The sequence below is a fragment of the Martes martes genome (assembly GCF_963455335.1).
Source record: "Martes martes genome assembly, chromosome: 10".
In the NCBI taxonomy this organism is placed as follows: domain Eukaryota; kingdom Metazoa; phylum Chordata; class Mammalia; order Carnivora; family Mustelidae; genus Martes; species Martes martes.
The window spans coordinates 41,844,497-41,870,002 of NC_137898.1; the positions used below are offsets into that span (position 1 = coordinate 41,844,497).

At 46.3% G+C, this 25,506-nt stretch overlaps 1 protein-coding gene across 1 annotated transcript; it reads left to right on the forward strand.

Annotated features, from left to right (window-relative positions):
• Positions 1-20,873: 20,873 nt before the first annotated feature.
• DBX1 (developing brain homeobox 1) lies at positions 20,874-24,958 on the forward strand (the record flags this gene model as incomplete). Its single annotated transcript, XM_080816912.1, has 4 exons — positions 20,874-21,240; positions 21,877-21,978; positions 23,909-24,111; positions 24,599-24,958. 4 exons carry the CDS (start codon positions 20,874-20,876, stop codon positions 24,956-24,958), a joined length of 1,032 nt encoding a protein of 343 aa, XP_080673038.1.
• Positions 24,959-25,506: the final 548 nt, after the last annotated feature.

Here is a 25,506-nt window from a genome sequence, read left to right on the forward strand (position 1 = left end):
GGATGTGGGCATGATCTGATATTTCTGTGCTTTTTAGTTCTAGTCACAAAAAGAAAAAGTAGAAAGATGCCTATAGAATAAGAATACCCAAAATGATGGTATAGTACCAATTATGTTTGTAGTCATTGTGGGAGTGGTGATATAATACCAATGATAACTGATATTTATATGTATTATATAATTTTTAGTTCTGTAAAAATCTACTAATTTCTCCCTAACAATATTCCTTTGAGAAAGTGAGATATTAATTTTTCTACTGTATAGACAATAAAATCAGGAGGTAAGAGTTAGGTGACGGCCCAAGGTCACAGGGAGTTAAAAGCTGGAGCCATGGTGTAACCCTTGATCTCCTGGAGGCAGGATACAAATCAGAGAAGACTGTACGTCTAGGTGGAGATCAGAAATCAGTCCCTGAAGGGAACTGGCCTTGCAGGACCAAATCACCTAGGTGAATAATGCATAGTAAAAACTAATAATTTTACTTTAGAAACTACAGCCATTGAGGATTTTCTTCTTCAGTGTGATGTGTAGGAGCACATATTGGGGGGGGGGATGTGTGTGTGTTAAGGTGAGAGCAGCGCCCAGCACAAAGGAAACCTCAGAGAACCCAGTAGAGTGTTTCCCTGCAATGTAAAACCCCATCATCAAGCCAGGACTCCTCATTTCTCAGAAACCTCGCTGTGCTGTAATCACTGTAAAGGCCTCATTGTCTCTTTCTTTATATGTCCCAGCGTGGCTTTTAGGTAATATATGCACAACCTGTTTGCAGTGAATTAAATAGATGTCAGAGATGCAGAATTTCTGAATATGGTCTTCATAGGACCCAGGACTTAGCCCCAGTGTTCATCAATAACACTCCTATTTGCCTGGTTAATTCCCCATCAACTGACAAACTTGCCTGAAACAATGGCTTCTTCAAGAATTTCCCCACTTGGAAGTTCCCAAGGGCTCTTCACTTCTTATGGGCTGAAAGTGTATCTGTTCCGGCTTTGAACATGCCTCACAACTTGATGGTAGCCAATTTATTCAGTGATTGTCTCCTCCCCAAAATCTCAGCCCCGGGGTTCCAGCCATACCAAAACCATCGCAAGCCCCTGAAGATGTTGAAGGGAATGAGAATTGGTTAACTTCTCTCTCTCAGTAGCTAGTATCATTTTATATGTAAAAATTTACCAAGGGGCAACTGGGTGGCTCAGTTGGTTCAGCATCTGACTCTTGATTTTGGCTAAGGTCATTATCTCAGGCACCTCACCCTGGAACCTGTTTGAGAATTCTCTCTCCGTCTCCCTCTGCCCCTGCCCCCACACTCTCATACTCTCTCTCGAATAAATAAATAAATCTTTTTAAAAAATTACCATTACCTCTCTCTCAGAAGGAAGTATACCTTTTGATTTGTATCAGGGAAATGCAAAATGAAAGAACAATGAGATGCCACTACACACCTATTAGAATGTGCAAAATCTCCAACACTGGCAACACCAAACACTGGTAAGAATCCGGCACATAAGAACTCTCCTACATTGCTGGGAGGGATGCAAAATAATGCAAGCACTTAGGAAAGCAGTTTGGAGGTGTCTTGCCAAACTAAACATACTCTTACAGTACAATCCAACTATTGTATTCTTTATAACTTACCCCTAAAGAGCTGAAAACCTAATGTTCATAAAAACCTACACACGAATGTTTATAGCAGCTTTATTCATAATTGCCCAAACTTGGAAACGACTAAGACGTCCTTCAGTAGGTAAATGGAGAAATAAACTGTGGCATATCCAGATGATGGGATATTGTTCAGTACCAAAACAGATGAGTTTTCAAGCCATGAAAAGACATGCAGGAACTTTAAATGCCTATTACTAAGTGAAAGAAGCCAATCTATATGATTTCAACTATATGACATTCTGGAAAAGGCAAAACTTATGCAGACTGTAAGAAGATCAGTGTTTTCCAGGGATGTGTGGGGGGAGAGATAAATAGGGAGAGGATTTTTAGGGGAGTGAAAATACTCTGGATATTATGGTGATGGATATATATCATCATAAATTTGTCCAAGCCCAGAGAATGTGCAACACCAACAGTGAATTAAGGTAAACTGTAGATTTGAGGTAACTATAATGTGTCAATGTAGGCTCATCCTTGGTTAAAAAAAAAAAAAAAGCACAATTCTGGAAAGTAATGTTGATAATGGGGGAGACTATGCGTATGTGGGAGCAGGGGTTATATGGGAAATCTCTTGTACTTTCTTCTCAATTTTGTTGTAAATCTAGAATTACTCTTAAAAAAAAAAAGTCTCTTTTTAAAAAGAGGCTCACCCAGGGCCTCCTGGGTGGCTCAGTCATTTGGGCATCCAACTCCTGATTTTAGCTCAGGTCATGATCTCAGGGTTGTGAGATGGAGCCCTGTGTTGGGTTCCACGCTCGGTGAGGAGTCTGCTTGAGACACTCTCTCCCCTATTTTCCTCCCCCCACTCATGTAATCTCTCTCTAAATAAATACATATTTTTTTTTAAAAAGAGGTTCACCCTTGTTAATAGGAAATGGGACATTATGGATCCTAAAGAAAGGAGGTCCTAGGCTGGGTGGGATTGTGTAGAACACCCTTTCCCTCTCTGTTCTATTAGTCTCTTGTTCCTTAATATTCCTAAGTAACAAAGGCATTTGCTAATTGACATCCTGGGTGTATTTAAGTGAAAAGAAAGTGAAAGAAATATTTGTTGAGTCTCTACCTATAAGCATTTCTTTCATAGCAGGAAGTTTTCATGATAAAATTTGAAATTAATCATGCAATCAATTAGAAAATGGGATTTGCCCTGCTATTATTTTTAAAGTATCTCCATCTGGAATTTGTAGAAATAGGAGCATTTTGAGCCAACGTGGCAGCTTCATTTGAATGGCTTTGGTGCTTTATTTTTCACAACAATGGATGATGAGGGAATGAAGATAATAAGAATGAGTAAGAAATACTAAAGATAGTATCTGCAGTCCTATGAAAAGAAAGCTCTTTATTCTTGAGCAAAGGCTGGAAGTAATCAAAGCTGGATTTGCTAAGTATGGTTTATAGCAATATTTACAATTTCTTTTCTATCATTGAAATGTCTGGAGGAAAAATAACTTTGATATTGAAAATCTGAAACTCAGAATCCTTTGCCCCCTTTCTTCCATTTCATTTTTATAATGCAGTTTCCTAAAATAAGAGCACTGACCCCACTGGCACACCCGGCATCACATACTGAACCAGGCTCTGCCGAGCAGGTACTTATTAAATAAACACGCTATGTCAAAACAGATCCTGAATGGCACGAGTTTTAGAAACCAAATGACTTTCTCTCTGGGATGCCACACAGACCTGAAATTCTTTCCCGAAATACCAGGAAAGATGAGTAAGTCAAAATTGAACCCGTCTATATGTTTTCTGCAACTATGATGTCCTTCGATGAGAACTTGAACCCACCGGATATCTCACTTAGGGCCGACTGCCTGTTCCCCCTCGTTCCCCCTCGGAACCTGATGCTCCCATCTGAGCCAAGACCTAAGTCCCCCAAACCAAGCACAGGAAAAGGGCCCCAGAAGGAGGCGCTTCATCCTAGGAAGAGTTAAACTTCTTCCACTCCAGCCCTTCTCCCTCCACAACACAGCTCTGGGAGCCCCAGAGGGGGCTTTGGCTGCTCTGACTTCTCACACACTCTTCTTTCAAATGAATTTAAACCTTTTCTTGTCCAAATCCCTACAGAAGGAAAAAAAAAAAAAAGTAACCACTCTGCAGTTTTTCTACTATTATGCAAATAAATTAATCAGGCAATGCTCCTGTGAGAATTAATTTATATTTGAATCCAATGAGGCCTGGATACTTGCTAACTGAACCCCCAGGCCAAAGCCCCAGCTAGGTAGCCCCTCATATTATTCCTTTGACGAAACGTGAACTGACATAAATACTATGGCCCCCTTTCAATCCGATTACCCCGTTACTTCACATCAATGGTACCCCAGCCATCAGATTCTGGCGTCTTTCCTTTCACCGACTCCAGGAACAACGGACCCCTCCTCCTTGATAAACAAGCACCCACGCTACCACCTCGTAGCCCCACTCTTAACCCATCATCCTCCCTCAATGGGCTCTATTCGACAAGGTATTTTATTTTGTTTGTAGGAATCAAGGACTGAAAAACAGTTCAAAATCAGGCCTGGCCGAGGCTGTTCATTCAAAGCTGCCCTTTCACACAATTGCTAAGAGCCTCTGGAAATAACACCCCTGAAGTAGCCACCCTTTAATGGACGTCATTCCCTCGGGACGCGACCCCCCTCCCCACATACACACCCCAACCCACTTCATCTCCCTCCATTACGTATTATGGGCTCTTTTTAAAACACACAAAAAACAAACAGCAGCACAGGTTTCCCTTGGCTTGCGTGACCTGAAGCCCAGTCAAAATGAACCTACATTTTAAACCATACCTTTGTACTAAACTCATGTTGACAACCACTAAATTCTTTCCGTTGCTCTGCACAGAAACATAAAAAAAAAAAAAAAAAGGTTCATTTTGTTCCCCACCCCCCCCGCCAACTCTGCCCATTTAAAAAGCTTGTCTAAGTAATCCACCAGGTGGGGGGAAAGCTTTTCTATGTGGGCAGCTCAGTTTCTGGAGCCTCTACCTTGGTAATTAGATTAACAGGCAAATGTGAACAGCAGGGACCAAAACGGTCCCCACTCTTCATTCTTTATGCCATTTGTTGTACGTAACTGATAGCAGAATATCTTGAATGGTAGCAGAAAAAAAAATATGGATTTGTGAACGGCTCTACGCTGAAAGTGGAAACGAGAGAGGAAGAACACAAAGCAAGCTTTATTTAAAACAAAAACAATTCCAAGTAATGGTAATACTTGTTTTTTTGGGGGGGGGGGAAGGGCAGAAGTTATATATGCTCATAAACTGGGGTTATTGGTATGTTTGCTAGCTTTGTAGTTTAATTAGTTTAAATATTTCTGTGCTTACTCTTAGCACAGTCTGAAATAGAGGACAGTGACCCTAGGGCCAATGCTTGTCTTTCTGGATCGATGACGGCCAGTATGTTCTGTAACCACAGTCCTTCAACAGGTTCTGAATCTGAGAAATCTTTTAAAACATATTCTAACTAAGTAGGTATACTAAGAAGCTATGCACTTTTTAGAAACAAAAGAAAGCAAAATAAAAATAAGAATTAAAACACATGAACACTTACTCAGTTAGCTGCAAAGAAAGTTATGATTTTACCAAATACTCTTCATACTTTTTTCATAGCAACTTGCTTTCTTCTGTGCCAGAGGAGAACACCTTTGTTTTCATATAAAGTAGACTTTCATATAAAGTAGACTTTGTTTTCATATGAAGTAGACTTTCATATAAAGTTAGACACAGAGGCACTGTGTTAATTTATTAGATTTGGTGGTGAATTGTCACTAAAAGTGACGGTCTCTTTTCCACCCCTTAGTACTGGTGCCTTTGTCCAAACATCTAAAATTTGCTGCCTGGGATCTGCCAAGTGCAGGGTTAGTAGCTATTCAAGAATGTTGTTACATACCATATTCTTACTCAAAAAGAAATGTAACCACTTTATTCCTCTTTCCCTTGGCCTGGCTGTTCACTATTCATTCAACAAACACTCATTCAGTAACTCTCGATTACTAGCTATGTCCATGGTGGCAAGCGCTCTTGCACTTACAATAATCGATGTGGTAAAATCCTCACTCCGCATCCTTCCTCTACCTACAGTCCGGGGCCAAAGGAATCTTCTGCTGCAAGCTCAGCCCTATTCAGTCCTATCCCTTAACAGGAAACATCTAGGAGACCTAGTTCATGAGCTCGGGGACTCAGCATTCAGTCACCCTCCTTGTGACACCCTTCTTCATGTGACAGAGGTTCCCAGCTGCCCACGTTGACCCCTTGCCCCCGAAGTTCGCATATTGACCCTTTGTCTTCTTGTTCTTCAGTCCCCTACAGATCACCTGCCTGCCCAGAACCCAGTGGTCCTCAACCAGGGGCAGTTTGGGCTCCATGGAGACATTTGGTTGTCATGACTCAGGGGGTGGCCCTGGCATTTCATGGGCAGAGGCCAGCAATGCTGCTAAACATCCTACAGTGTACCACATGACACCCCAAACAAAAACTAGTTAAGAAGCCTTGCTGTCATCAGTCCCCTCCCCAATCCCATAGGCAGCGGAGGCTACTGAGGAGGGACACGAACGTTGAGTCAAATCTTCTGCCACTACAGTAATGACATAATGCCCTGCAGGCTACTTTGTAACTTTTGAGTCTCAAATTTCCTGGTCTGTAAAATGGACTTGTTATGAGGAAATACTATATCTCTGAAGTACTAGCACAACACTCACTAAATAGAAGCCAAAATTATGGTTGAAACTGTATTATCATCCCTAGATGTGTACCCCAAGATCCAATCCCCTGAGTCCTGTTACTTCCTATGAGCTTTCTCTCCCTGCGGATAGATCTGACTATAGATGCTATATGGAGGTATGGATCCAACTCCAGCCTCCAGAGTCCTGGAAGCATTGTTAATTAATAGCAGAACATTATTCCACATAACCCAGAGCTGGTCTTAGAATCCTTCTCTACATATTTTTTGCGGGGGGCAGAGGGAGAGAGAGAATTATAAGCAAGCCCCAAGCTCAGTGCAGAGCTTGACGTGGGGCTAGATCTTCTCATGACCCTGAGATCAGGACCTGAGCTGAAATCAAGAGTCAGATACTTAACCAACTAGACCACCCAGGTCCCTCTACACAGTACATTAGATGCAACTACCATCAGTGAGATTCAGCATATGAACTGAAGTCTATTTGCCATCTTTAATCCATATGTTATCTCTTACTAACTAGAGGTTATCTCTTGCTAGAAATACTGTGTTCCCTATCACTGAAAGTGCTTAAGTAAGGCTAACATGAAAGGGATTTTATTTCTAATAGGCATGGGATTTCATGCATATTAGAATAACCATGTGGCCGCATGAGACATGTACATTGTATCTGCAACCCATATGCTCAAAACACAAGGCATGAGGAAGATGATTTTGGTGAATACCTTAGTCAGATCAGGATAAATTCTCTGATAACCCCAAAATCTTACAATAAAAGCTTACTTCTCATCTATGTTACAGTCCAATACAAGATCAGTGGCTCACCTCCAAGCCATGACTCAGGGTCCTGCATTCATTATGCGCTGTACCTCTACCACTCCAACGTGGGACCTCTGTGTCCCAATGGAAGCAAAGAGAAACAGGGTTCTGTATGAGAGACTCTATAAGCCAAGCCTGGAAGGGATGCACATTCCGCCCACATTCTATTGCCCAGAACTGAGTCTATGGCTCATCTAACTATGAGGAAAACTAGGAAATGCAATATGTCTGTAACAAAGGAGACAAATGGGTATTAGGGAACATTAGCAGTATCTGCAATAATCATTAAAAATTTTTTATAAAACAGGGGCACCTGGGTGGCTCAGTCAGTTAAGCATCTGACTCTTAAATTTTGGCTCAGGTCATGACCTCAGGGTTGTGAGATCAAGCCCCACATCTGACTCCACATTGGGTGTGGAGTCTGCTTAAGATTCTTCCTCTCCTGCTGCCCCTCTCCCACGCCTGCTCATTCTCTCTCTCTCTCTCTCTCTCTCTCAAAAGAACAAATGGGAGGAGGGTGCCAGGGTGATACAGTCAGTTGAGCATCCAACTCTTGGTTTCTGTTCAGGTCATGATCTCAAGGTCATGAGACTGAGCCCCGGGCTGGGCTCTACATTCAGCACAGAGTCTGCTTGAGACTTTCTTTCCCTCTCCTTCTGCCTCTCCCCACTATGCTCTTTCTCTCTCTCAAATAAAAAAAAAAAATCTTAAAATAAAAAAAATTATGAAATAGGAGCCAGACACTAGTAAGAGCAGCTACTAGAACTCAGCCATGGGTCTAACTTGGGTAGGGCACATTTCATGCACTATGCTTCAACATGTAGTAACAGTGTCTGTTGTGTATCTAAAGTCACACCCATTTACCTTTGCTAATAGGGATCTTTGATCAGAAACCCAGTATCTACATAATCTCTAGGAAAGTGACCCTTGATCTACTTAATGACAAATAGCAATTCCATTTCCTTACCAATGACTGGCTTAGATGTGAGCGACTGGCACTATTCTGGCCAATGAGACAGGAGTGGACATCTTCCAGGCAGGCTTCTGGAGAAGACTTCTTTTCCCTGCTGATAAAAGGAGAGAGAAGACAATAAACTGACTCCTTTCTGTTGAGTGTTGTCGTTTGCATGTGATGCATAGAGCTGGGGCAGCCAAAAGAAACTGTGAGGGAGCCAGCCACAGAAGACAGGTCAACATATTAAGGATAGCAGAGCAGAGACAGAAAGAACCCTGATTTTTAAAAAAAAAAAAAATTAATTTTTTTAAAATTTAAATTTAAAAATCTTTTTATAAAAGATTTTGTTTATTAAAAAAGATTTTATTTGTTTACTTTGTGAGAGAGAGAGAAAGATTGGGTGCAGGAGTGGGCAGAGGGGCAAAGAGAAAGGGAGAAGCTCCCTGCTGAGCAGGGAGCCTGATATGGGGTGAGATCCCCTGAGATCATAACCTGAGCTGAAAGCAGATGCTTAATGGACAGAGCCACCCAGGTGCCCCAAGAACCTTGATTTTTGATGATATCAATGGGACAATGAATTAATGAACCCTGGTCCTTCTGGAATTCTTGTTTCAGGAAATAATAACTTCTCTTTGTAGTTTCCTCTATTTTTGATGGATGTTTTGCTAATGCAGCCGGAAGTATCCCAGCTGACAGATGTGTGCTAAGCCCTTTAGATATATACTCTCCAAAATGGAGCCACATTGACCTGTGGCTCATATACGTCTACCTCAGAGCAGGAAAAAACAGCTCCCCTAACTCTGTGGCCCTTGACTACACAGAATTCTCTTTTTAAAAAATCTAACACCTACTTTTACGAATAAAGTAGGTGTTTAAAGTACCACTTCCATTTCTTAATGTTATTGTGAAGATCAAATGACTTCAAGAAGTACTTGGAATAGTATCTGAAATTTGGTAAATGCTAAATATATACTCATATCATTTTTACTAATAGTAGTAGAGGTAGAATTTTCAATTTTTACAAACTAAGGTAAATTTTAACAGTTGCTAAATGCCCTCCAAATGTCAGTTTGGCCTATGAGTATAATGACTTCTTCATCCCCACAGTACTTCAAAGCAAAAGAAGAGGGCTCTGGACCTAGAATTTAAACCACGGATTCATTCTGACAAGCTGCAAAATCCCAAAACTTTCCTCAGAGGTTAGTTCTGAATCAGTACAGAATAAGGGTTATGCACATAGGTCCTTGGGTCAGAATGAGTTCCCAGGCTCAGCTCTGGTATTTCCTGTGCATTAGGATTCAATCAGAAAAGTAGAACCAATGAGCAATATACCACATATACCAGATACGTTTCCATATCAGGCTGGAAGCCACAAACACAAGCTGGAACCCCACAAGAACAGACTGGAACCCATGTCAGTCCCTGCCATGTCTGACCTTATGGGTGTGGATGTCCTGCACAAGCCAGTGCCCTCCTCCAGGGAGGAGGTCCTGGCTCCTGGCTCAGAAGTCAAACAAGCTGGGGACGCTGGAGCCCCAATGTCCAGCTGCTGCCTCACACAGAGGTGAGCCCACTGACCCACTTACAAGATGGCTACTGCTCTCCTTCCACCCTCCAGATCTCTCAAGACTGTGGTGGCCCATCCCCATGGGGACTAGGTGGCAAAGGGAATTCTAAAAAATGGAGGTTAACCTGCCAGGTTGATACAATGCAAAGCCAACATACTTACATTATTAAATTTCTCTAAGTTTCTGTGTCTTCTTCTGTAGATCAGTGAGGATAATAATATTAGGATCCACCTCATAAGGCTGCTTTGAAGATTATTTTAAATAATGCATGGAAAATACTTAATACAGTACTAGGCATAGAATAAGTTCTCAAAAAAGCAAGCTGTGATTATCATGTGTTGTTGTCATTGTTGTTTCATTAAATATCCTACCCCGATATTTAAAAGAAAATCAGGCATAGGATTAGGATATTTAGTTTCCTGAGAAGAAGAGGCACTGATATATACATACATACACACACACATACATACATACACACACAGATATACATACATACATACATACACACACACACACATATATATTATGTATGTATGTATGTATGTATATATACATACATAAATATATAAATATTGGCCAGTTACTGTTCTGGAAAGCAACATTTTCAGCCTTTTAGGGTATTATATCCATTTTACATGAGGCACTTGAAAAAACTAAGGATAGAAAGATTAGGTAACTGGACTCAAGCTAGTAAAGTGGTAATTGGTGCTCTCTCATTCTCTCTCTTTCTCTCTGTAGAATGCCAAGAAAAAAGAAGTATAGGGTCATCAAAACCAAGTGATGAGAAAGTAGCATTTAAACTGCAATCTGAAGGATGAGCAGGAGTTAGTGAAACAAAGCAAACGAATCAAGCAAAGAGAAAAATACATGTAAATGTACACTACTAAGAAAGGGCCTGGCATCCTAGAGGAGAGAGGAGAATGGGGAGGCAAAACTGTGGTAGAGGAGGGGAGAGGGGCTGGGAGGGAACCATCCCTACTTCCTGGAATGGGAAGATCCAGGATGGCACAAGCTGTGTCTGTCTGGTTCATGCCAGTATTCCCAGATCTGGAATCATGCCTGTGGGTACATGGGAGAACCTCAGTAAAGGTTTGTTAACTGAAGGAAGGACAGGGTGAAAAGATATGAGTTATATATTAAAATCTCTAGTTGCTACAAAGTATGCAATAAAGTTGCTATAAAGTATCCTCCCTCTCTCTCTGGCTCCTTCTAGTAACACAGAACTGGCTGCTTATTTTCTTTCTCTTGGCAGCCCTTCAAATCCTTGAATATGGCAGTCATATCTTTGTTGTCTCCATCCCCCAGGCCAACAGCCTCAGCTTCTTGGCATCAGTTTCCCACATGGAGGAATTCCAGTCAATGCTGTCCAAAGAACTTCTGCAATAATGGAAATGTTCTTTATCAGTGCCATCCAATATGGCAGCCATGAGTCCCATGTAGCTACTGAGCATTTGAATTGTGGCTAATGTGACTGGGGAACTATACTTTAAATTTTATTTATATTTAAGCTTTTATTTAAATTATTTCCATTTTATTTGTTTAACTAATTTCTATTTGAATAGTCCCATGTAGCTAATGGCTACTGAATTGGGAACTGCAGTTCTAGCTCTATACACTGACTCTTCTTCTGATAAGATGGACATCTCTGCATTTTCTCTGAGCTTCCCATTTTCTTTACCTTCCTTTCCACCAGAATTAACCAATTCTGATACCCCATGCCCTGTGCTGGGCTTATGTCTCATGTCAGCTGATTAAGTACCCAGGGCTTAAGGATGAGCTGGAACCCCTTTTTTTGATAAATACCGGTTATCAGAGTAGCAACTTTTTGTTTCCTGGGTCACATAATTTCTCTTAGTGATGAGTTCATTAAAATACCTATTTATACACATAGTTTCTGTCTAAGAACCCAAGTGAGGGTTGGGTAAGGATCTGCCAGTGCATTCATCAATTATACTATAAATATTACACATTTATTTCATCTAATGCAATGAGACCAGCAGTTAGTATATATGGGTTGCCGGTGCTATGAAATCGGCTCTCTGCTAAACATATTTGGTCAACTAAGCATAGTCACTGGGAATATCCACTGATGGCCAACAACACCAACTGAATCATCCAAATCAGCAAAGAGGACTGGTCCAGGGGATACAAATGAAGATTACACAGTCTTCTGACAAAATCTGGAGCTTTCCAATCTGACTATTGTCTAGAGAACCAAATAGTATAAAAAGAAGAACTATTAATGATAAAACTTAGAAGAGGTTAGAAGAGAGATCAGTGAATCAAATACACCAAACTTTAAAGCAGGAAAGGTCCTTCTAGGTGAGACAGGAGAGTGCTCCCAGAATTTGAAGGATATATCACTATGTACATAGTCTCTGAACACACACCATATGCCAGGCACCAGGACACGGTGTCAAAGGATATGGTGCCCATCCTCAATGAGTCTACGGTCTACAGGGGAAACAGACATGTAAATTATTCCAATAGGTACAGTTGCCAGATTTAGCAAACAGAGTACAGAATATCCTGTTAAATTTAAATTTCTGATAAACAGTCAACAGTTTTTTTAGTATAGGTATATCCCACACAATATTTGGGACATATTTCCATGAAAATAATATTTGTTTGTTTGAAATTCAAATGTAACTGTGCATTCAGTATTTGATCTGGTGAATCTAAATACAAATATAATGATTAAAGGGGGTATTAGGTACTACAAGAAAATATCCAAGAGGTGCAGACCTCAGAGGCCAAGTCAAAGAAGTCAAAGAAGCGTTAAGTCTTAAGCCAAATTTTTCCAAGCAGCAGAAGTCAGCCAGGCAAAGAGAGTACAGAAGGAGCAGTTTGCACAAAGGCGCCAGGGTTTGAGAGCGCAGGGCACACTTGGGGAAAAGCAAGGAGCTCAACAGGGATAGAATAAATGATAGGTTATAATCTTGGGAACTAAGAGAAAAGCCCAAGTCAGAATAACATCACAGGCTGAGGGATAAAGGGAGAAAACAGAGTTCATAAACACAGCAAGAAGCAGTCTGAGAAAGAAAAAGAAAACCCTGAGACCAAGAAGGAGAGAGAAGTGCAGAGACAAATGCTGCAGGCAGGCCAAGTAAGAAAAGGTCATTGACTAGGCCCACAGGGATGACATCAGTGACACTGACCAAAGCCATTCCAGTAGAATGTGATGGCGCCAGGTTGAGAAAGCTCATGGAGGTGGCAAGAATAAGAGAACCCAAGGGCAGACATTGCGTTCAAAAATTTGATTGTGAAAAAAGTATCATGCTTAGACCTGGACAGACAGGGAAGTGGCCTGGGCTCTGAACTTTAAAGAGGGCCCCAGTTTGTCACCCCTTCAGCTCCACTTATGTCCTGTGGCTGAGGGGACATATTCACATAGAGCCTGCACATTCCTTTAGGCCCTGAAATTCTTTACTCAAATGGAACCAAGACTGTGATCAGAGACTACCCAAGCTTCTTCCTAAATCTCTCTTTCCAAGAGTGAGCCATGCCCCTAGCATGCTCATTCTTAAGCTGAGGCACAGCTCAGGGCCTACTCTTAGGCATGCAAGGATGTGGAGGGATCTTGTACATGTGCTTGAGGTATCCACACTCTTGGATGCATGACCATTCGTGATGCAGGTTGGAGTCAGCATGGGAAGTGGAGTAGGGTATGTCACAGGCTTCCTCCTTCGATCTTATCTCAGGCCTCACAAAAGTTAGAGGAAATATGTCAGAAGAAGTTGTTGGTGATGAACATAAGCCCAAGAGACGATGATTTTGAAAATGAGCACTATTTGATATCTTGTTTTGTTCTTTTAAAGTAAACTCTACGCCCAGCGTGGGGCCTGAACTCACAAGCCTCAGATCCAGAGTCACATGCTCTACCAATTAAGCCAGCCAGGTGACCCAAAAGTGAGCATTATTTCAAAGAATCTGTAGTAAAGGGGATACTGAAGATACAGATAGGGAGAATAACAAAAAAGTGAGGAATTCAGCGGCAAATATTTCCAAGAAAAAACCAATTACAGAAGTGTGGACAGGGTTATGGGACTAAAGAAGAAATGTTAATGCACCCAAAGACTAGCAACAGTGAGAAGCCATCATGTCCCATCTCTAGGCCTGAAAGAGCAACAGGTTGGCAAGAAAACATTGCCAGAGCCCAGGGAGCTTGGGAGCTGTGGCTGTCGTCACTCCCAGAAATTCAACACAGCAAGAAGAGAGGAGTAACAATAAATGCCTGACCCCTCTCTCCTCCTGCCCTTGACTTGATGTCATTGCCTCCCATGGACTGAAACCAACTAGAAGAAACCAGCCAGCAAGGTATCCTGGAGTCAAGACATTTCCTAGAGGCCAGCCTCTTAGGGCCAAAGCAGGGGGAGAGGGGTTGGAAGTAGATTTGGAAGAGCAAAAAGATCATAAGTAACTAATACTGTTCCCAGGGAGGCAGGAGAGGCCTGAACTTGGTGGCAATTGGCAGGAAGGAAATGGAAGGCATTTCTGTTGAATAATAATCTCTTTTTCTCTCCACAGTTAGAGAAGGAGGTTGACAGTGAATGAGGATAAGCAGGCAAGGGAATGTTTGGGTTTAATTCTCACAGACGGCAGTTGGCTTAAGGCCCTTGTGCAGTATAGACAATTCCCTAAGATAAGATTATTTTCCCCAGCCCTTCTCGGTGGAAGAGGATGTCACATTCTCCTAAGCCTCCCTCTCCTTCTCCTGCACTAGCAGAGCCAAAGAGCAGATAAACGTCTTCGGGGATTTTTCCTTCTCTCTTTCTGGAAATAACCTCCAGCACTACCTCAGCCTGGCGCCCACAGATCTCCAGCAACTTAGAGGCCCACCCACCTCAGAACACTTTCCTCTCAAATACTGACTCCTGATTCAAACTTGCCTCCTTATCCAATAGGATTCTCCTTTGACCAAATCAAGACCCCCTACCTGTTATAAGAAATATATTTTTTAAAACTAATTTTCACCACATTATAAAGAACTAGTAGTCTTACCTCGAATCCTCCTGTGGGTATCTGGATTTGCAAACTACCTCTTCGTCCCAAAAGATCAATCTCTAAATTTCAAACAGAGAAAATGAGCTGAAGAGTTTGGGTTGTTTAGAAACAAGGATATTTTGCTTTCTACCGCCTCCAACCAAATGTCCCTAAATCTACAAATGAATCCTCTTCCTTCTATGTTTTAAAACAAACCATCTGGTTGGTTTGTTTGTTTTTAACAAAAGGGAAACAAAAAGGAGAAGGTGAAGAAAGGTTCTGTCTCCGAGATTCTAAGAAGGGTGTCTCAGTGCATAGGCCAACACCTTTATTCCCTTGCAGGCTCTGAAATGTGGGACAAGATGGGATTTAACAAGACAACAAACCCCAGAGGTAGCTCGAGGATTGATCTAAACCTTGCAACACCGACTTCTCACACCCACTCCAAGTAAACTAGACCAGGCTTCTCGGGAGTCCCCTGTTTCTGAAGTGTGTGTGTGGCGGTGAGCAGTGGGCGCGTTCATGGCTCCAGGATCTGTCACCCAACCCACTAGACCGCCAATTCCCCCGCACCCCAGGGGCCAGCTCCACGCCAACACAAAACCAACCTCGCTCTGAGGCGTCTGCTCCCCATCCCGGAGTCCTTGGGGACCTGAAAGAAGGAGGAATCGATTTCATATTCTCTTCTCCCTCCCGCCGTCGACAAAAGCGGCTCTTTCAGGCCCCGAGAAGGGTCCTGTACCCTTTCCCACCCAGCGCCCGTCAGCGAACTTCACCTTCATCCAAGCCGCTTTACCCAGAAAGGCTCTGGGACGGGAAATCAATAGCTCCAGCTTGAGGCGAGGGTAAGGGCCTGGGGGTGGGGGAGATTGGGGCGGACTGCTGGGGAGGCGGCGGGGCGGCGAGGAAAGGGTTCGCTGTGGGGCCGCAACGGGTAATTACAGCAGCTGAAGGGCGCCGCCCAGCACCAGGGGAGCGTGTCAGGGAGAGTCACCTGTTTTACACCTGGCGGCGGGCCACTGCTAGTGGCGGGACCAGCACCGAAGAGGGGCGCTCTCGGGGGCGGGAGGAGGGTGCGGGTCAGTCTACCCGGCGGGCCTCGCGGGCCGGGCAGCCCCAGGGCTTTCCGCTCCGCACCTAGGGCATCACGAGACCCCGGGGCGCAGAAAGCGCGCAGGCGCAGTTCTCCGGGGTCGGCCGCCCCGCCCGGAAGCCGGCAGCGCTCTGGGAGCTCCTTCCCTCCGCTCGGGGCGCGCTCTGGGGACCCAGAATGCCGTCTTTCCAGTGGCCCGAGGGGCCAGACGCTGGGAGCTGATGGGGCCCGTGGTGGGGCGACAAAGAGCTGAGCGTTTTAAAAACTTTAGGTCAGACCTGAAAGGGCCTACCGAGAGCTCGCTAGGGCAGTCCCTCATTTTACACACAGGCACGGCGAGACCCAGGAGACGAGGATTATCCTTAAAGACACCCAGTAAAGTGAAGTGGATCCAAATGTGAGTTAAAAGGATATTTAACCTGCAGCCTGAGGAGAGCTGGCCAAGCAAGGACAAGGAAGGCCATTTATTTTTAAGGCAAGAGAGAGACAAACATTATTAGCTTTGAAAAGAAACAATACAAAATTGATGTCCCAGACAAAGGGGCGGGGGTGGAGAGAAAAAGTACTCAAGGCCCGGCTCTTCTAAATTTAATTTTGATTATTTTGAATGGGCTGAGATCGCCTCTACCGACGCCTCACCGTGTTAATACCGCTGGGCCACAGCGTCCGAGCCCGAGTTAAAGTAACTCCCGCCAGCCGGGCACTGCCCGCCGAGCTGCTCTACAGAGATCCTCTTTCTTCGGGTTAAAAAAAGAAGAAGAAGAAAAAGAAAACACAAAAAACCCACAAAAAAACACAACACACAGTTAACCACCTGTCAGGGCTGAGGATACAATGAGGCTCCTCGAAAAAGAGCTTTTCATGCATGCGTAATATATTTGTTCAGCTATTCACTTAATGAAGCTGATAAATGTGATGCAAGACAATAGTCAAGTTAATCTATTTAGTAAAATGTTTTGAGACTTTCAGGCTACGTTAAGGAGGGGAGCGTTCGGCGACATTTTCATTTAAATGCGCTCATCTCCCCTCTTAGGCTGCACAAGGGGGTTCAGGCAATCTATGTGAATATAATTTCTTATAAATGTGTCTTTAATGGGTTTAATTCACCCTTGCCAGCTGTTTTGGGGGCTATTTTGTAAGAGCAAAACAAACGTTTCAGGCTTGGAAAGCTAGTTAAAATTAGTTTCGGTCAGCGAGGCCAAGCTATATTTCCTGCAAACCATCTGCTTGATTGGCACAATAGAAGGATTTTCAAGGAAAAAAAGGGGGGGGTGAGTGTGAAAGGAATGAGGGGTGGGGGGAGACGCTAGAAAGGGGTGGGGAGGCCGGTAGTTCCTTGTGGCCTATTCTGAAGGTGAACCCCTTTAGAGGTGTCTTAATAGAGCGGGTTGCCTGAAGGGCTGCGGCGACTAGAAGGCTCTTTGGGCCCAAACCTTGTCACCCTCCTCCTTTGCCTAGCCGGTCAGCTCCCTCTTCTCCCGAGAAGCAAAGAAGCCAGGCGGTGCGCGCTCCTTCGCGTCGCCCCCACCCCGCATTTTGCCAAACTTGCAAGACGAGTTCCAAGTGTTGGCAGCTCCTGCCCAGAGCGCAGAGGCCTAGGGGTTCAAACCCTTGCAAAGTGCTACCTTGGGGTCCCAACCTTCCCGAACTTATCGCTCGTTAACTTTTCTGAAGGCAGGGAGTCTTAAGCCACTCTCTACATCGCAGGCACCTCACCTACCTCCGCGCGGCCTGCGCTTACCAGGGTGCCCTGGCTGCGGAGTGCCCCACGACTGGGAGAGCGCGGAGCCTGGGGCTGGGACCCGCCCGCTCTCCACTGGCGGGGAGGAAAGAAATTCCCAGAGAAGGTTCCAAGAGTCCACCCTACGTTCCCAGGAAGGCTTCTGCGGCTTTGGCCTCGTAGGGTGCAGGAGTCCCGGCCATGTCAGCCGCGGGATCCCCGCGCGAGCAGTAGCGTCGTGGGGCAGGCAAGCATCTTAACGCCAGCCAGGGCCTCGGAGTCTGACTTTTCCACTCGCGTTTTTTCCCTTGAAAGAGAAATAGACAACCCAGCTCTGGGAGAGAGGACGTGAGTGACTTCTTTGAAATACACTTGAAGATAACGACATTACCATGAATGGCAGGACGCACAAAACCCCAAGGGCTCAGGTCAAACGGCATTAGTCACAGGTCTTAGCCGCAGCCGCCGCGCCGCGCAGCCCCTTAGGCTATCGCGGGGTTTGAAAAGACGCGTTCAAGGAGATCACTTAAAGTAAGATCCTTTCGTCTGATTTCTTGCTTCCTTAGGATTTATCCTGCCTTTTCACGGAGGGCCAGCCCTCGCCCCCGCCCTCACTTTTCCTCTTTGCGCCTTAGGAATGCTTCAGGGGGCTCTGCAGACAGACTGCTGGAAGCAGAGTCCACGTGGATCGCAGCAAGGGGTTGCTTCCAAAATGTCAGGGCCCCTTTTTAAAAGCAGCGACGTTAGCAGCAGTTAGTCTATAGTAAGGTAGAACGACCGAGATGCGTGTGTGTATGTATGTGGGGGGGGGGGGGTTGTGGAGGGGCGCGCGCATGTGGTAGTGGTGGTAGGGGCGCTTGGAGCGTGTAGTAATAACTAAAAACTACACCTAGAGAAATGCTCTAGGAGGAGAAGAGGCCTAGGGAAGAGGATGTCACTAAGAGGGCTCCAGACTGGCTTTGACTTCTTAGCGCTCCTCCCCTCCCCCCCATAAAAACCTTGCTAAGGGAGGCGATATTCCGACCCTCCAAAGACCGGGCAAGCGCTTCATTGATGGGTAATCCAACACCTGTAGTCATCCCTTTCTTCTTCGGGAACTGACTACAGTTCCAGGAGGGGAGGAAAGGAAAGAGGGAGGGAGGGAGGGAGGGGAGGAAGGGGAGATGGGGAGGAGAATTGGATCTGAGAAGAGTTGGAGGGAGAGAATGCGAAACCAGAGCTGGTCTCCCAGCTTCCAGAAAGCAGCTGGGGACAAGGGTAGTGGGGAATTGATAGCGACAGAAAACTTTGTTTTGTGGCAAGCTTAAAGTGCAGGTGCTCAAGCAGTTTAGACTTTCCTCCCCTATTTTATTGTAAAACTTCAAAAACAAACTTCCAAAGTTCGTCACAGATGTCCCCCCACCTTTCCGGGAACTCCAATTAACTGGAACAATGCATTTCGCATATTTAAAGAGCCACTTATTTAAAAGTTGTTCCTTTCCTTAGAGGTTTTTGGCTGCCTGCCGCCCAGTATGCCTCCATAAGCGTCATGGGCTCAGAAACTCCATACTTGCGTCATCTTCGAGCATTATAATTCGGCTCCAGAGCCTGGCCCTAAATAACTTTTTAATTTGAATCAAGGGAGAGCTTTAGCGGGCTCTGTTTCTGGTTTAATGTGATATAAATCACAGATGCACTTTTATTGAATGGTTAAAGCAGCGACATGGAGATCATCAACACAAAACGCCCTGAACAAAACCATCGAGAGAAATAAAGCTGGTTAATAAGATTTTTGAGAAAGCTTTGTGTTAAAAAGCAAAAAGGAAAACCAGCTGAAGGTGACAGTTAGTTCATGGTTAATAGGATCAGGGCAGCCTGGCGGGGCTGCACACTTCTCTTTGGGGAGGTTCAGCCACACCAAAGAAATGAATGGGACATTTAACACATCTGTTATCTCGCCGAACAGAGAAACTGGGCAATCGAGGTTCAGCGCCACCCTAGACCCAACCCAGAGTAAAGGGAAGGACTGTCTCCAAGAAGATTCTCGTTTGAGGCCCCAGATTAAGCATAGACTCTCCTGACTGTGGGCCAGCATTCTTGGGAATGGCATTCTTCCCACTGTTTTCACATGCTTGTGCACTGCAGTTAGTTAGGAGGCTGCAAAACTTTGGCCAAGTTAAGTGTCCCGCAATAGGTAGAACCCTCAACTTTCACTGCTATGGTTTTAAAAGTCCAGGCTGCAAGTTACAAATGAAACTGCAGAAAGCTCTTTGAGGTTGAAAAGGGGCCAGGGTAGCGTTTCAGCGTTCTGGTCACCTGGCTTGAGGCTGCTTCCGGAAGGAGTAAGTCCTATGTGCAAGTGGAATACCGCCGCCTAGCCTTGGTCCGTTGCTGCTTTCTAATCCTTTACAAGGCCAGCAAGCTGTGAAGTGCTCCTCGGTGACACTTCTAGAGAAATGCGGCTGAAAATCGTTTTAAGTTGCTGGGAGTTTGCAGAAGGAGACAAGTTTTATCATTGAGGTATCTCCCAGCTCTCTCAAACTCCATTAGTTTCCCGACACAAAGGAAGCAAAGACCTCCCCCTCCATCCTTATGGACTCACATCCAATAACCCCAAAGCATTCATTCCAATCTCCCTGTGTTGTTAGAATAGCACCCCACAAACACTGATTTTACCCACCCCTCACATCTGCTTTATGCCTCAGCTGGAGTAGCGTGTAGGGTTACAGACTGAAGAAGCGAGTATATTTTCATGTTCACTGACTTGAAATTTTCCATTGCCCACCCCACAAGGGGAAGGGTTATTTTAGTGATTGCCTGGAGATGAATTTCTATGAATATTTATTGATTTATTTTCCAGGCTCAGCAGGGGAGCTGCAAATAAATTTAGTGCGTTCTTTAAATAATTCCTTTTCTATGAGGCAAGATGTCATCTGAAACTTCTAAATAGGCATTTAATTAGCCCGGGTGTTGCTTCGGAACAAAAACTCCCGGCGAGAGCTTTGGGGGCGCACTGTATTGCAAAGAGGCGGTCGATATGCAGAATTGATGCGCGCCAGCCTTTGTTGCCGGCCCATTGTGCGGGCCATGCTTATGAAGACTAATCCAATCATAAATTGCACCCCTGCGCCAATCAGAGCGCCCAGAGCCTCCGGCGAATGAAGCTCGAGTGGAGAACTTTGTTGAACTTCATTGTCAGAGCCGTCACTTTTCAAAGCGCTTTAACGGGCGGGCCACTATAAAACCATCACCTCGACGGGAGGACCACGGAGGACTCGCAGACGCCCAAGTGGGATCGTTACTTGGAGACGTTTGCCCAAGAGAGAGGGCACTGCGGGGGCGGGAGGGGCGGGAAGAGAGGCTTTTACCCTCCGGCCACTGGAAGAAGGGTTATTCCGCCCGCCCCGCGCCTAACATGATGTTCCCAGGCCTCCTCGCACCCCCCGCCGGGTACCCCAGCCTCCTGCGCCCCACGCCCACCTTAACGCTGCCCCAGTCCCTGCAGTCGGCATTTTCTGGCCACTCCAGCTTCCTGGTGGAGGATCTGATCCGCATCAGCCGGCCTCCCGCTTACCTGCCCCGCAGCTTACCCACCGCCAGCATGTCGCCCCCTAGGCAGGGGGTCCCCACGACTCTCACAGACACCGGGACCTCAGACCTGGGCTCCCCGAGTCCGGGCAGTCGACCAGACGGTTCACCTCAGACGGCCGCCTCACCTGCCAGCGAGCCCACGTTTCTGAAGTTTGGGGTGAACGCCATCCTCTCCTCGGCGCCCAGAACAGGTAAGTGAGCGCAAAACGCTGAGGGCCGGTCCAGGTGCGAGTACTTCTGGCCTCGGTTTCCTGTATGCAGCAGGCACCCACTCACACATCAACGCACATACTTACGCAAGATCCCCGAAGCCTCACGTCTCGCACTGTGAGACTTAAGTCCAGCCAATTCCCGGGAAGAAAAGCTCCAGGTTCGCCCCACCCTCATAATGAACTTGAGCACCTGCAGTCGGAGAGAGCGCACGCCCCTAGGCGTCTGCGTTTCTGCCCTCGAACTTCTGGAAGCCAGTTTTTAAAATCCCAGACAATATATTTACTAGCTTAGCCAGTATTATGGACCTGCAATTCTTTTCTTTCTCTCCCCAATACTACATATCTCTCTAGTGCCCAGGATGAGACTGGGGACGGGCCGATTCTGAGGTGGCGGGTCGCGGGGGGCGCGGGGGAGGGGAGAGGGCGGAAGGATATCCACAGATGGCACAATGTTAGGAAAAGATTTCTTTTACTCTGTCAAAACACCGAGGAAAATGCCTTTGAAGCCAGCCGAAGGATTAATGATATCATGTATTCAATGTTCTGTACAATAATCAAGTACTTAATCAAATTCCCTGTCTCCCTCCTTTTCATTCTTCCTTTATTCTCTGCCAGAAACATCCCCTGCCTTGCTCCAGAGCGTTCCTCCCAAGACTTTCGCCTTTCCCTACTTCGAAGGCTCCTTCCAGCCTTTCATCAGATCTTCTTATTTCCCAGGTAGGTCTCATCCCCCTTCCCTGCCGTCCCCCGTCGCTCCCTGCTCCGAAGCCATATTTCTCCGTCCACCCCTCGGGGTTATGCTCTGGTTCAGAGGTTGCGAGGCGTACAACATTCACGAATCCGTCGCGCCAATTTGATGCCCTATTTAGCACAAGCAGTGACTGCTTGACACTTTGCACCAATTCCCTGCTCTACAAATTAGCAGGAATTGTCATGGTCCCAATTTGAGGCGGTTCCCTTCCCGGCGAGGAGCTGTTGGCATCCCTTCACGCCGCCGTTTTCCCACAGAGTCAGCGCACTTGGCCACGATTCCCCACAAAGGTTTCAGCACCATGACCAATTGGTCAGCTCCTCGGGCAGCCACACACAGATCGGCCCTCGCCCCTCCACGCCGCCGAGAGACACCTACCAGCCGGGGCTAATTTCTCTTTAAGACTCATTCAGGGCTTGGGGCTTTTCACAAGACCACATGGGGTGCCCTCTTGTGTGGGATGCCTGGGGTCGCCCAGGGGGAGGTGGACTAGATCCTCCCACAACCCCAACCTTCTATTTCCAATCTGATTTCCCAACCTCTTCTCAGACCCTTCCCCCACCGCCTTATCTTTTTAAAGACTTTGAGCTTGTAACATAAGAAGTCTGAGAGAAGCCTGCAGTTGGGTCCCAGTCTAAAGGAGAAACACCTTAACACGGTTTATGGGAGGTTTTCATCCTGCAAACCTAGTGGTGACTCAAACTATAGCTCAAAACTCTGCAACCAGCGGAGACTCAGAAGACAGAGGAGAGCCTATAAAGAGAAGAGAGACTGGGCATGGACGGTGGGGGATGGGTAAAACCACGACAACACTCCCAAATATCAGCGAAAGAAACATGCAATTGATTTTTGAAAGGGGGAGAGAGAATTCACCAACAGCCCCCCACCACCATTCACGCTGCTGCTGATAATGGAATTTGCTCCCTTTCTCCCTCATCTCAATGCTCTAACAAAAACAACCCGGGCTTTATAAATAGCTTTTCATGTCCATTTAATGAAAATGATTCCGGGAAGAGAAGCCTCTGCCATCAGTATTCTCCCAATGGTCTTGGCCTGCAGTTGTGTTTAGTTTGAAAGTGTAAATCTCTTTTGTCCCAGTAATATATGGCTTTCGCTGCTTGTCCTCAGTCTTTTTCTGTTAGTTCATTACTACACAATTACCATTCACGCTTCATTAGAGTCTCTGTTTCTTTTTGTTTTTTTTTTTTCCCTCCCTTAAAGCAAAACTCTCCCCCTTTTTATCATGCCAATACCCATTGGGGAGCGGTCAATGTGCTAATTAGCTGCCACTTTTCATGTATTCGGGCTGAATTCTTTACGTTTGTGGGGGAGGGGAGGAAAGATTAATATGAAAAAGATGAATGCTGATTGGATTTTTCAAAAAAAAAAAATCCAAAGAGGATTTTCTTCTGTCAAATCAGTGAAGTACCTCATTTTCATCTAAAGAATACAAAAGCCACCAAGGTGATAAAAAGCTTAAGGGGGAAACCCAGTGGCATCCTCTATATATTTTATCTTTATTTTTGTAATTTGTGTTTTTCTGTTGTTAGTTTAGCTGATACACACAGGTTTGCCCCCTTGAGAATGTTCCCCTGAGACCGTTGAATGTAAAAATGAAACAGGCTATTGTAGGGGCTGTTTTCTGTGTTTCCGTGGTTTTACCTAATCCGGGTTTGCTTGGTTGAAAGGGAAAGTTATTTGGGCGGAAAGCGCCTTTCACTCTCGCAGGTTTGTAGGTTCCTGCCCTATTCTCCAAGAGGAGAAAAAGGGGAGCTTTAAAGAGATGAAGGGATCAGAGAGAAAAACCGAGGGAGGCCCCTAGGGAGGGGCAGACGCTACTGCCCCGGCGGGACGCCGCCCACTCACTCGCAGCCCCTCACTCCCACCCCTCCGCAGCGTCCTCAAGCGTCGTGCCCATCCCGGGGACCTTCTCCTGGCCGCTTGCGGCCCGTGGCAAGCCTCGCCGGGGCATGCTGCGTCGAGCCGTGTTCTCCGATGTGCAGCGCAAGGCGCTGGAGAAGATGTTCCAGAAGCAGAAGTACATCAGCAAGCCCGACCGCAAGAAGTTGGCGGCCAAGTTGGGCTTGAAAGACTCACAAGTGAGAGCGGTCTCCTCCCAGCCCCCAGCCCCCACGCTTCACCCCTCCCCCAGGCATGGTACAACTGGGAGGGTTCTCTGAGACCAGTTCGGTCCCATTGTTCAGATGGGGAAAGTAAGGTTTAGAGAGGGAATGCGTGCACCCGCCAGCTTCCTTGAGGCTCTTCGGGACAGCCCTCTTCTCGCCGGTCTCTACGCTCCACGCCCGGCTCAGCGCCCCCCATCCCCCGCGGACGTCAGGGTCAGAGGTCAGAGGATGGGGTTAGAGCAGCAAGGAGATGAAGAGGGAGTGAGGGTAGGGTGAGTGCCTTGAGCCCCCTGAACCCACATCAGGGCGTGGGCGGCGGACAAGGAGAGGAAGGACTGAGCCCCCTACCCTCCCAGGCGGTCCCGCCAGCGCCCCTCCCCTCGGGCCTTTGTGTGAAGGGCCTGCGCTAACCTCTGCTTGTCCCCCACTCCCTCTCCCCGACTCCCGCCCCGCGCCCCAGGTGAAAATCTGGTTCCAGAACCGACGCATGAAGTGGCGGAACTCCAAGGAGCGCGAGCTCCTGTCTAGCGGGGGCTGCCGAGAGCAGACCCTTCCCACCAAACTCAATCCGCACCCAGACCTCAGCGACGTTGGCCAGAAGGGCCCTGGGGACGACGAAGAGGAAGACGAGGGCCGGGGCAGCCCCCGCCACCGCCTAGTCTATCACGCGTCCCCCGACCCTCGGCACCTGCGGGACCCGCGGCTGGAAGGACCGCTGCCCGCCTCGCCCGCGCACTCGAGCAGCCCCGGCAAGCCTTCGGACTTCTCCGATTCCGAGGAGGATGAGGAGGGAGAAGAGGAGGAGATCACCGTGTCTTAGAAGCCCTCCCCGAGGCCTGGGTACTGTTTAGAAGTGCTTTGAAATTGAAGAGGCGGGATTCCGTCTGCGTGTCTGCTTAGTTCCCGCTGCCCAGACGCTGTGGCTCCCCTTTGCAGAACCGTCACCTCGTCAGGGGCGCCCCAGCCCCTTCTATTGCCCAAAATGGCGTCCCCCCCCCACTACCTCCCAACAGCTCTTTCCACATAAGTGAAACTTGGGTCTTGGTCCCAGCCTTAACTTTTCCACCAGAGCTCCTATCTTGCTTATTGCAAGCTATTTTAAACCCAGTGGGGGTGTTCACATCAATAGCCTGGGTTTAGCAGTGAGCCAGGCTCCGCAGGTCTTTAGCAAAACTCTTAATGGCAAAGGAAACGAAGTTAGGAGTCACAACATCCCAGGCATATGACTCCAAGACCTCTGACTTCCTAGATGCCTCCCACCTTCCTATCTTAGGTTGGAGGGTCACCTACCCAGCCAAATCTGTACACACATGCACACAGACTCCTTCTGGTCTAAGGCACAGCATAAATAACGAGTCTTTTCTGTCA